Below are 13,447 nucleotides of genomic sequence, written 5' to 3' on the forward strand. Positions count from 1 at the left end.
ACAGTCTCTGGAACTTTGACGACAGGTTACCCTGGGCCCTTCCCTCCCCATGGCTCTGGTTGGATAACTCATGTCTGCTGATTGTCTGCTTTCCTGGCCTCTTGAGATATTGGAACTCCTTTGTGACAAAAATCGAGTCAAACTAAATTATACACATACTCAAGGATGTATATCTGGAAAGTCCAAAGGAGAGGAGTTTGCTTCTGGTGTGTATAGAATCCAGAAGACAAAAACAGTGTCATCAGTCTCTCTTTTCTCCCTCTTGTGTTCTGCTTTTTTCCATGTTGGCTTCGTTCTTAGGCAATAAAGATGATCCCTGGTAGTTGCTAGTTTGTTTATTCCTTAGGCTTCTTAGTCCCAGAGACAAGTTGGTGATTCTCTTTTGCCCATAATGAATCTGAGGAAGGCCTCTAATCAGCTACAAGTGTCCACCCCTGAGGCTGATGGTGGGGGTCACATTATTGGTCATTCCCCAGAATCGTATAAGAGTAGGATGGCAATGCCAGACAGAATGGGATGCAGGACCAAAAAAAATCAAATATCTCACTCCACAGAAAATTAGTTACAGGTTGGAACTTTAGTCCCCATGACCAAAAGGCGTTGGGAATCGAATCTGTTGTGAGATTGGCTTCTAGGGTACATGCACGCGCACGCATGCACGTGTGTGTGTGTGTGTGTGTGTAGAAGATCCTTTTTGTGTCTCAGAACTGCTAATACTCCTTTCTTCATTGAGATTAGTTCTGGGACAGATGGAGCTGGCCCTGCAAAAGGGTCTGACATCAATGACGACAGCTAAAAAAAAAAACAAAAAACAAAAAACAAAAAAAAACTAGAGCAAAAGCTAACATTCAGCCATTCCTCAGAATGTGGTAGTTGGACAGTGTTCCATCCAATGCCCTTGTTCTGTTTAGTGGAAACTGGCCCCAGCCGGTGCCTTTCCAACAACTTGCCCTTTTCACTCTACCATTCTGATGTGTCCCTTCTTTTGTGGCATTCAACCCCAAGAATTTAGAATGTGGTGTAAAATATAAAAGAGTTCTATTTCTGTTGTTGATATTCGTATCTCCTGTCTCCACAGCCACCGGTCAGCAGGGACCAGCCTGCTCAGCTCCACTTTGTACTGTCCCAGCTGTGTGACCTCCCATTTGTTTCCTATCTTTAGGGCACTTCAATTTTCACTAGTATTGTCCCCTGAAGACATAAGCAAAGGACAAGGTCAGAGCAGTCAGTTGTATTCCTTATTAGTAGCTTTGATAAGAGGCTTTGGGGGAAGAGGTTGAAACTAATGGCTATAATGAAATTTGGGGTTCTCTAAAGATTTCATTTATCTGTGCTATGGGTCTCCCCATTAAATGCATATCTGTTCTGTGTACCTTTGCCCATGGTATGCATATCATAGTAACATCTATTACTGAAACCTTGCTGACTTCTTAAATTGGGTGAAAAAGACTGTGAAACTCACTCTTTGAGAACATAAAAATACGGATACAAAGGTCATAGCTCCAGGTACTGAATGAGACAGTGTTTTGGGAAAAAAAACAAAACAAAAAACACAGAAAAACAAAATACTAGAGTAGAAAAGATACACTGTAGTTTTCATTTGTGTTCATGTATATCTTTTGCCTTTCCTCAATTTAGTAGAAATGTAATAGGTGTTAAGATTCTTTTTATCATACAATGTGTTTTAACCTAGCATTTTAGAAACCTTTTGACGAATTCATAGATAAAAGGCCATGTCAGAATGTTACTTTTCATTTTCAGATGTCATGAACTGGAATTTTGCATAATTTTCCTGGGAAAAACTGTATTTCTTAAAAATTTAAAGCCTTTTAATAAAACAAAAGAAAACCTCAAACTTTTCCTTGGTAGTCCTCATGCCCTTCTATGATTCTTAAGTATAAGTTAACTAGTTTCAGATGTGTTTTGTTCTCTGACTCAAAATCAGCCCTTTATTTTAGAAAAAGAAATTGTGTAATTAGTACTTAATTGCTTTGGATATTTTGGGGCATTTAGAGGCGAGGGTAATTAAAAGACCAGAGAAATTAAACTTTCACAGTGTTCTTTACGTATGTGTAATTCCTTTTTAAAATCCCCTCCAAAGGCAGGCCTGGCAACTTAAAAATAAATGAAGACCTGGGTTGCTTTTAAAAATTTAACATCAGTTTTATCTGTGGATGCAGTTTCATTGATTTTTTTAAACTTCAGTTGGAGAGAGGGCCATTGTAATGCTAGAAATCAAGAGATTACCTAGTTCATTTCCTCTTTAGGCACACGTCACCTAAATAATATTAGACAGATAGTCATCACCCTTCTTATGCTTCAAGATCCTCTAGGAGTAGAATAAGAATTTTTTCGCTACTTCATAAATGTCACACGTGATCAAATTTAAATATTTGCCATAATTAAAAGTGGTATGTGGTCTGTTGGGACGAACTAGAATGTGGTTGATGTAGGCTCTTGTCTGTATCTTTAGCTATCCGAGAGGCCTAGGTTATGGTGAGTCACCTCAGTCCTCTGGGCCACTTATGTGTAAGTTAGAATATTGGACTAGCAATCTCTAAGACTTTACAAGTTCAGAAATACTGTGTTTCATGGGTCACACACATTATCTAAAAATCCCACATTTTTGTGGATCTCGAGGCTAAGAGGTCTGCTTTTAAGCAAGAATATTCTGTTAATTTTGATAATGAACACTTGAACTGTGACATCAACAAGCTTAGTAGTTATGAAATATATTGGGTGTTTTTAACATACACCTTAAATATGACCTTACTTCATATTTGCTATATTCACTGAATGAGATGGTTATACAGGATTGGAGATTGATTTCATCTTGATCCCCAACGATTTGGGAAGTTATACTAAAAGCACTATTCTCAAACATTACTGTTACTCTTTTTTTGTCCTTTCTAGCTAATATTATTCTTCTTTTTTTCCTTAATTCTGATCCTTTTTTTTTTTTTTCTTAAAGAAAACATTAGGTTACTGAAACATCCAGTTTTCTACTTGGGAAGTTCAAAGAATCCTAAGTAACCATTTGGCTCCAATATGTACAAAGAGCTATAAAAACCTCGATGAAATGTATAATTCTCAAGGAAAATATAAATTGCAAAACTGACTGTTAGAAGAGACAAAAATCTAAACAGATTGGTAGCCGTCAAAGAAATGGGAAAAGTAACCAAAGAGCCGCCCCACCAAAGTAGCGCTAGGCCCAGACTGTTGTTTGTGAGGAATTCTGCCCATACTTTAAGGAATGGATAATACCAATGTTATTTAAAATATTGCAGATCAAAGAAAAAAAGTAGGAAAACTTCCCATGAGTATTAAGGAAAGGGATGCAGTTCCTTCTTGGATGATTGAGATGAACCTCAGAGCAAACAGTTGGGACCAAGGATGAAAGATAGCAGTAAAAGATATCAAATAAAACCTTGAACTTTGGGCCACATTTGTTGCCCCTGTGCCTTGTTGATTAATGAGAAATTAAATCAGGAAAGAAAATTATTAAGTCAGTCTAGGTAGGCTTTGTAGAAGGCATGGGTATTCTTTAAAATGCGGTTGTATTTTATTCAGTTAGCCATTTGAGCATTAAATACAAAGCATACGTTGGTGGTAAGGGTGGGGCAATGAATAGGTTTTAAAAAAAGAAAAGGAAACATTAACTGTCTTCAGAGCAGATGCCTTGCATCCAGTATGTGGGAAACAGGGAGTAAGTACAGTAAGACAAGGGAATGAAGACAGAATGAACAGAAAAGAAGTAGTGTGGCCTGGTGACTGAGCCATAACCTCTAGATCATGGAGTTGGAACCCCAAGAAGATGGTCAACCCAATTTTATATCCATACCCAATGGTTTGGATAAGGATGTGGTAAGGAATCTTTAAAGGTCTTGGGGCCAGGAAAGGAGCATAATACAGAGGCCAGGAAATCAGACCAGATGGATGGGGCTGACCTTAAAAATATCCCAGTGGGATGATCCATGATAGAAACTTCTCCTGGGGCCTAAACCAGGTGAGCAGGGCCCCCTGCTCATAATGCTGCTCCTTACACTTGTGCTGTCATTTCCTCTAAACTTTGCCCACATTGTTCCCTCCTTCTTTTTTAGGAAATCTAGGATGAAAGTAACAGTGTGAAAGTTGAAACAGGGATGGCAAGGCAGTGAGAGTTTAGTAAATAAAAGAATGGGGAGGAGACCCACTAACATAACATGGTATTTCAAATGTGTGGATTAACCTCGTAGATTTGTTTTAAAAAAATGTGATGTCAGTAGTGGTGACACAGACTTCTAGAAGCTGTCCTTTGGGTACAGTTACTATTGTATCAACTTCAAACTGAGAGGGAGAGAGGAAGGGAGGGTGGGAGGGAGGGAGAGAGGGTGGAGTGAGAAAGTACATTGTTATACTTGCAAGTTCTCCACTGAAAGATGGAAAGATTCCCTAGCCTCACCTGATGTTTTCTGCCCAAGTTTTGTTTTGTTTTGTCTCACATTAAGTGACAAAATTTAAATTGTAGGTATTGTGTTAGTAATTTTGGTGCAGTGAACAGGAGTGTAACATCTACTTTTAAAGGGGTTTTAGTATGTGCATTTGGATAGCTTGGTGACCTTCGAAATTTTGTTTTGAGCTGTGTCAGAAACATAATCATTTTTCTTTCTGAAACAGATTCTAACATCTGCAAAGGTTGATCAAGCTAGGGTAGTTTTAATAAATTATTAGTCTCGGTTTTTTAATGTCAACCCAGCTTTTAAAACTGTTGATCAGCTACAGGAAACATCAGCTCAAGGTGCTTCTAAAAAATGTCTTTTCCATTAAATATTCTCGTTGTGGCCAGTGTATTGAGAGGATAGAAATTTGTTCCAGTCTTGTTCATCTGCAGTCCAGTTTTCCAAATCCTTCTTGTTTTTAAAGTAAAATTACTTAAATTTGTATTTCCTTATCTCAATAGTTAACTTAAAATTTTTTATATTTCAAGGAGGGGAGATTGTTCTGAATTCTGACATTAATCCTCCAAAGTCTGGATAAAGGACATCCACTTCTAACACAATTTCACTTAAATATCTAGTTTAAATATGGCTTGTCATTAAAAGGTTATTTACGTTTAAAATGCTGACCTTTCAAGATGTACACAAGAGTGTTCTAAAACAGAGTTTCTGAACATTGGCCATGAAACCACTGTCTTGGGCTGACAAATGGATTGGAAATAAGCTACCCAACACTGGGAATGGGCCATTAATTTTAATCAAAGGTGATGCAGGAAGGCGAATGGGATGCATGACAATGTCAACAGCCCAGTAGGTGTTAAGAGACCACACAGCCTTCCTTGTTACTTGGTTGGGCCATTAGTTGAGGTTGGGTGAAGACAGAAAGCCATGTCTGGAATTGAATGACCAGGTCACTCCAAAATCTAATGGAGAACTCCTCATTTCAGAAATCACATTGTAATGCCATTAGAAGTCAAGGACAGCATTTAGAAAATATTGGAAGATTTTTTTTTTTTTTTAACCAAGCACCTTGCTAGTTTTTTCCAACTTTGTCAAGCTCCCTGTTTCCTGCCTCCTTTCCTTCTGAATGGACCATTGATATTTACAGAGGATCAGGAAATCGAACGGACTTAGAAAAAAATCTCAAAGCCTGTTTGCTTCTCAGAATTACATATTGTTAGTTGTAAAACTCTGGTAAATGCCAGAAACAATAGCATACCAAAGGAATTAAGCAGGGCAATTAATTCTCTGTAGTGATCTCATTGTCCTTGTCCCTTTCTGTGTTCTTGTGTATAGGAATAGTTTTACTAATTGAAACTAAACTTTCTTAATTGCTTTAATGAAAACATTTGTTTTATAGTTATAAAGGCCACCGTGCTTGGGCCTCACTGTAAATTGTCAATATTGCCTGATAACATTCGTGATATTCATGGTGGTGAAAGCCTTTTCTTTTAATCAGTAAGTATGTTTCATTATTTTGAGTATTTTCAATTACAAAAAGGTAGCATATGACAGCTTGAATTAATGATATTTATAATAAAGACATAAAAATGCAGAAGGGACAAAGAGGCATTTTTACATCTATGCTTCAGGTTTGTTAAGAAAGTTCATTTATTCTGACACAGCCTTGCATGCATAAGAAAGATATGTATGACTGCATTAGCAATTTTTATACATTTTTAAGAAAGAAAAGCAATTATATCGCTGTCTTGTTAATGGAACACTGTTATAAGTAATAGTATTTGTTCTTTCTGTAGATGAAGATCAGCTCCGTGCAAAGGGTTATGACAAAACACCAGACTTTATTTTACAAGTTCCAGTTGGTAAGTCCTTAAACTGTCTTATGCATTTGTTTATAGTGAAAGGGGATGTGTTTTCTCCATAGATTTATTTTTTTTTACTTTTTGTTAATATTAGCAAATGTTACCAGAGTAGATTAGCTTTAAATGGGTGAAATTGTTAGAAAAGATTATTTTAGAAGAGCAGAAAATAATTGGTTCAGAAGAAATATCTGCCTTAAAAACGTTTACATATATTTAAGCAATAAACATATCTTCTGAAGACATTTTGGGTGCCATTTTCAGGTCATTTCTCTAAATTCTGAATTTTTAAACATGATTCCTCTGAAAAGCCAGACTGGCTCACTTGGGTTTGCTTTCACAGTACTTGTCCACTTACAGAGGCAGTGTCAGAATAGGAGGGGGATTTTTGAAAATGATGATGAAAATGAAGGGGATGTGATTATAGCACAAATGGTCCTTGTAAGGAACATATATGATGTGTTGTTTTATAATTACTTCCATTGATGACAGCAAGGGCCGAGCCTCCGCTCATTAATGTGAAGCACAGAGAGGCCTAGGCAGAGTTCAGTATTTCCAGTCTTCCCTTCTCTTTGCTCTGTATTAGTAATGCTTTGTCCCTTAGCTGTAGAAGGGCACATAATTCACTGGATTGAAAGCAAAGCCTCATTTGGTGATGAATGTAGCCACCATGCCTACCTGCATGACCAGTTCTGGAGCTACTGGAATAGGTAAGGTCCCATTATTTTTCTCTTAAGATAAACGATACTCGGCTGAAATCTCATTAGAAAAAATATTTTGTTTAGCTGGTAAAAATGCTAGTAGCCTTTGTTTCTGGTAAATACAGAGACTTGATTAATGTATTCATTTCAGATAATTTAAACTTCTCTGCTTTCATAATGTTGCTTCATTTTTTAAAACTAACAATCTCTGCATAAAGTCAAAATTCGCATATACTCCCATTTTCCGTTTTACAGCAATAATATTGGTAGCACTTAAAATAGGAATAATAAGCCAGGGTGCCTGTTGACACTAACTTTTTATCCTTTGGATGTGAAATTTATGCTTACTCTCAGACCTTTAAAAAAATCATATCCTCAGCTCTCTGAGGAAAGTATCCAAGTGATATCAAAGATCAAAACGATTTGCCTTCCAACAGAAAAACAGTTTACCTACCAACTTCAATCAACAGTCCTGACTGAAGCCATGGAAACCTCATCGATTAAGGGAAAGGGTTGGAGGGGAGGATGCTTTATTATCAAATTCCTGGGCCTGGGCCTTCATATTCTCTCAGCTAATCCTCACATGGAAGTTACTTTTCCCCCATTTTACAGATAACAGAGTCTCAGAGAGAAAATAATATGCCATACAGTTAGTCATCATTTGTCTTTCTCGCTCCCAAACCTATGCCCTTTCCAGTACATCTCTGTTGTCATTTATAGTACAACTGTTGAAATTTTGGCTTTTTCTGTTATTGAAGTGCCACATTTTCACACCTTGCAATTTTTCCCCTTAGAATAGGAGGTAGGGCAAGGGGTAACCTTTCTAGATTAACTGTGTTCCTCAGTCACTGGCCAGCAGTAAGAATACAATAATAAGATGACATGGGCCCAGGTCATTAAGGAGTGAGACAGTAGCATCTGGGCACAATAGTCTCATCCTGGGGAAGAACAGAACAAAACAAAAAAACAGTGACAGGCTACAGAATTTGGTATTATATTGTTACTCAGCTTTACAAAAGGCCAGCAGACCTCGTCCGTAGCAGCTGTGCTAAACTAAGCCCACTTTTTGCCATGGTAACAATGATCAGGACAAAATGCTGAATGTAATGGCTTTCTTGATTTTCTTGTGTAATTGTGCGTAGCATCCGAGCTTTACTTTACAGGGATGGAGGAGAAGAGTGCAAAATGTTTTAGAAATCAATTCTGCTTCAGCGTTCCCTATCTTTTATTCAGCCATTATTCAAATTAGCAGTAATGTGGCAAATTGAATTTTAGATTTTTAGCAATTTTTTGAGTTTGAAATAGTAAAGAAAGCATCATCTTTGGTGATACAGGGAAAGCAATGACAAGAAAATCAAATTGTGTAAGTTTAGGTTGCTAAAGCATTTTTAACTCTACTGAAAAACAAAACCATTATGCACTGAGACGGTGCCCCCACTTTGGTACTGATCAAGTCTTTTATGAGGAACAATTACAAATTGAATTCCAAAGACTAGCGCTTACTTGAAAGTCATATTTTTTTCCTAAAACAAGTGAACTATTTATTGAGTGCCTACTATGTGTCTAACACTATTTTAGAGGTTGAATAAATACTCTAGTCAGTAATCGGACCCCCATGCATTATTGACCCAGCTGGAGGGGATCTGAGCTATGGATAATTTAATACAGTTTCCTTTGGACTGGATTTTAGATTATTTCGTTGTGTGCTACTTTTTCTATTCTAATGATGTTTTACTTACATGACTATTGGTTTACATTCCCTAAACATGTTCTTTGAATATGTACCAGCTCTTGGGCATGACTCATTCGGGGTATATTACGCAATAAGGGAAAGTTAGCCTTGATTTTGAATGTTCCAGATCATCCAAGGAGGAAGTACTCTACACAGAATTCAGTAGTTTTACCAGATGTCTGCAGAGAGGCCAAGAAATGGAAGTAGTGGTGATATTCAAAATGGAACACAGAGGCATTTACTTGGATATAAAATTTTGATGATAACAGTGATACGGACTTACCAGTGATAGGACATTTTGACAGGAGAACTTAGCCAATTTATGAAAGTATGGTATCCTACTCTTCATATTTTGCCTCAACACAACTCACACAGTAGTTGCTGAAATTGTTGAGAGTGGAGGAAATCATCTCTCCCACCTGTAGGTAGCCTTTCAAGGAGGCTATTGACTGGTTGGCATTTGGGCTAATTGCTTTATTTGTGTGATGAGCCTCTAGTTAGCATAAACACTGTTATCAAATTGTCACACTGTTTTTTAGATTATATGTTGGATTTTACAATAAGACTGTTCAATGAATATTTGTAGAATCATGACCTTGTATAAACCCATTATCTCACATAAATAACTACAGAGCCCTTAATTTTTAGTTTAATGTTTCTACAAGTTTTCTTTTTTTGTGCAAGTGGATATTCTTATTCATCCTTTCAGCAATTTTGACAAAGTTGATCATACCCTACCTCTTTATTAAAACATCTTTTCTTGGGATGCCTGGGTGGCTCAGTTGGTTAAGCGACTGCCTTCGGCTTAGGTCATGATCCTGGAGTCCCGGGATCGAGTCCCGCATCGGGCTCCCTGCCGAGCAGGGAGTCTGCTTCTCCCTCTGACCCTCCCCTCTCTCATGTGCGTGCTCTCTCTCACTCATTCTCTCTCTCTCAAATAAATAAAATCTTAAAAAAAAAAAAATCTTTTCTTGACTTCCGAGAGCTACTCTTCTGGGTTACTTCCTGCCATCCCAGCAGCATACTCAGTTTGCTTTACTGGCTTTTTCTCCTTCCAGCTCTACACTGGAGCCGGGCTCTGGAACTCAGTGCTCAGCCCTCTGCCCTTTGCTATCTACATTCACTTCCAGGGTTCTCTCTTGGAGCTTTCATTGGAGACTATGGTTTTATATACTGTATCTGTAACAGTATCTCCTAATTCTTGCTGCCAGCCCTAATATTTCCGCTGAGTACAAATTTGTTTGTTTATCCAACTGTCCATTCAGTATCTCCTCTTGGATATCCAGTAGGTATCTGAGACCTAACATGTCTAACATTAAACCCTTGATTTTCCTCCCCAGGCTTGTGGCTCCCCCGATTCCTCCCATGCTCAACTAATGGTGCCCCAATTTGCCCAAATACTCAAGCCAAAAACCAGCCCATCACCAACCTACCGGAAAATCCTTTCAGCTCCATCTTTGTCATATCTCAAATCATGCCTCAGTATCACCTTCTTACCTGGCATCACCTCACTATCTGTCATCACCTCTTGAACTGTTGCGGTAGCTTCCGAACTGGTCTCCAGACCTTAACCTTTACACTCCTGTGGTCCGTTTTTCATACCCTGGCCGGAGCGACTCTTGAAAAATACAAATTAGATTGTATTGCTTCCTACTCAAAACTCCTCAGTGGCTTCCCATCACATTTCAAATAAAATCCAAACTTTCACATGACATTCAGAGCCCTGCATGATCTAGCTCTCTACCATCCCCAGTTATCTGCACACCTGCCTCTCTCTCTCTCTCTCCCCAACTAAGGCTCCCTCCCTCTCTTATACTTCTGCAGCCGCACTGGCTTTCTGGGCCTTCCTAAAATCTACACTGCTTATTTCTACTTCAGAACTCTTACTCTGGCTAATTCTTCTGCTTGGAGTTTTCTTCCCATTTGGATCTCCACATGGTGAGCTCCTCACACCATTCAGGTGTCTGCTCAAATTCCCCTCCTCGGGGATACTTTCCATGACCACTCAATCTAAATGACCTCACCTCAGTCATCTCTCCCTCCTCATTTGGTTGGACTTTTCTTCATAATATTTATCCCTATCTGAGTGAAAGAATAAACATTTATATAAGCATCAATTTGTTTGAATATGAGCCTTTATTAAAGAGCTTTACCTTTTATATTGCTGTTGTTAATTACTATATGTAGTGTGCCCCTCATTCCTTTGTAATCAAAGCTTCAAGAATTTTCCTTGGCTTAATTAACATCAGAAAAATTTAAATTTTGCAATGCCATCACCTTCCCTAAAGTCAAAGACATTGAGTACAGATAATAAGCTGCCTTTCCTGTGAGCAGGCCCCTGTCCCGGGTATGAACTTTGATCAGATAGCTCCTCAAAACTCTACAGTCTCTACTTCCGTGGAGTTAAAGGAAATAAAGAGTACCTCTGGGAAGCAGCATTTGGACCATAATATAGCCCCAAATTATATAAGGCTATATATATGATTGTAAAGAAAATACATACATATTTACATATATGTGTATTTATATATCCCATATACATAGGTCTATAAATACAAATTGTATAAAAACCATATTTCCTTGTGCAATTAACACCCCAGAAGCCTTCTCATTCTACTTCTGTAATCAAAAACTGAGTTCTTTGACAATTTGACCTACATTACTAAGTATATTTTCACATCTGATGGTGACAGTTAAAAAAAAAAAAGCAATTCTATAATCTGAGGCCAAATTACATACACGGGTTCTATACATACATGTGGCCTTTCAGAGAAGTAGGAGCAGACACCCTGTGCTCACTTTCAGTGTTTGGAGATAAGGTAGGTCCATCTGAAGGAAAATATTAAGTGACCCTAAAGAGCAAAGCCTCACAAGCCTCTAGGCAGCACGTGCACTGTGCCCGACAACTACCGACCAAGAACGTGGAAATCTCAGCTGCAGGTTCAGCCCTGCCAACTACCATTCTGGGTGCACGCTGGCCCCCATGAGAAACCGAAGGGCACTTGGTAGATACACCTCTTCATTTCTCTCAGAGAGGATTGACACTTGTGACTGGCAAGCACAAGGCCGAGTTTTGTTTCAACATGCTTTCCCTGCTTAGTGAGCCTTGAAACAATGGAGGGAATCTCTCCTGTTCTTGGGTTTGAATCCAGGCCATGCCACTTTCCAGTCCCGTGACTAGGAACAACTTGCTTAACCTCCCTGGGTCTTCGTTTTCTCCTATAAAATAGTGTCAGTAATACCCTCTTGACCATGTGGTCATGAAGATCGGTTATTTAACACATGTAAAGCACTTTTGAAGTGCCTGGCAGTCTACAACAGATATTAATTCCCGTGTGTCTCTTTCTCCTGTATATCCCTGTCTGATAGAATTTAGAAGTCTTCTGAGTCGACACTTTTATTTACCTTCTTTGCCAGATAACTGCTCCTGGACTACTCAGCTTGGCTGACATCTCTTTGGGAAATCTTCCTGCATTCCACGCTTGCATTCGGTACCCACTCCCGTGTTCTGCTAATAATTTCATAGCATGTGTTAAATGTTGTAATTTCTTGTTTACATGTCACCTTCCTCCAGTTAACATTGAGTTTCATCTTCTCTGTATGTTTTATCTGTCATCAAATGCCCGAAAGCTGGTGGAATACCTGGCTGGTGGAGGTGCCAGTAGGTGATCAGTTCTAAGGTCTCTGGTACATGGAGTGTGGCCTAGAAAGGGATTGGGGGGATATACAGCAAGTGGGGATGTCCCCTTGGTCCCGCTGAATCCTCACCCCATGGGTTAGGATACAACCAGAGGGGTCCAGAGCAGAATCCTCTCAAGTTTTGGGCCAGGCCATGGACCTCTCTTGAAGGGTTCTAAATAACAGTACCAAAGGAAGCAAATACATGTATCCTCCAAAGTCATTTTTTTGTAGTGGTGTTAGGATGTGAGGGGAAATGAGCACCAGAGGAAATATGGTCTTAATCACATTTATGTATCACTGAAAAGATTAAGAGCTGACTTCCATATGTCAGAATTTTGAAACTTTGGCTCCAGAGAGTCTACTCTCCAGAGGCAGTGCTAAGCTAATACCTTCTGCCACAAGAATTGATTTGACTTTAGTTCTTACCTCTAAGTATATTTTAAAGATTGGTTATTTACTCAATGGTTTAGCAATTGCTTTCTCTGGTCTGTGCTGCCTTGAGAGGTGAGGCACTTAGAATGGGGCTGCCTAGCAGTGAGAGTTAAGGAAGGTATTTTTTCAGAGGATGGCCAAAGTTTTTCCTGCATTAAGATACTTCCAGGAAGCCTGCAATTAGCCAAATCACAGATTTCCAGTTATTTCAGTCCTGTTAAAAACAAGGTTGATCACATCTGTCTTAAGTTGGACTATGTGCCTCAGCAATAGAAGCTCTTGCAAACCTTCAATTACAACAGCCTCAGAAGGCACTGCTCCAGTATACTAACAAGTAGTCATCAGCAGCAAGAGACAGATTGACTCATAATTAGCAAATGCACTGGAGAGGGCTTCTCTAAAGGTAAAATATAATCATTTGCTTTTCCATCTCTTACAGTGGAGATGGTTGTGAGATATTGATGTTCCGTTGTTCCAGACAAATACTTGACACTGTTACTAGCCGGAGCAACCTCGAAATATTTGAGAAGGACGAAAGAAGTGTCTGCTATGTATGTAGTACTTTTATAAGAATGATTTCTCATAACATTTTTTTTCTGCATTTGG

General features: G+C 38.7%; 1 protein-coding gene across 13 annotated transcripts in view; it reads left to right on the top strand.

The window, feature by feature from the left end:
* CDIN1 (CDAN1 interacting nuclease 1) overlaps window positions 1–13,447 on the top strand; it is a 207,654-nt gene that overhangs the window by 102,385 nt on the left and 91,822 nt on the right. For 7 of the 13 annotated variants that reach the window (XM_081830856.1, XM_081830851.1, XM_081830863.1 and 4 more), the window contains 3 exons: window positions 6,233–6,298; window positions 6,900–7,005; window positions 13,281–13,392. In XM_081830856.1, coding sequence (XP_081686982.1) covers window positions 6,233–6,298; window positions 6,900–7,005; window positions 13,281–13,392 — 284 coding nt within the window. The other 6 variants (XM_081830854.1, XM_081830859.1, XM_081830862.1 and 3 more) reach the window with 5 other exon arrangements.

The sequence above is a fragment of the Leptonychotes weddellii genome, chromosome 9, assembly GCF_054177405.1.
Source record: "Leptonychotes weddellii isolate Sample4059 chromosome 9, ASM5417740v2, whole genome shotgun sequence".
In the NCBI taxonomy this organism is placed as follows: domain Eukaryota; kingdom Metazoa; phylum Chordata; class Mammalia; order Carnivora; family Phocidae; genus Leptonychotes; species Leptonychotes weddellii.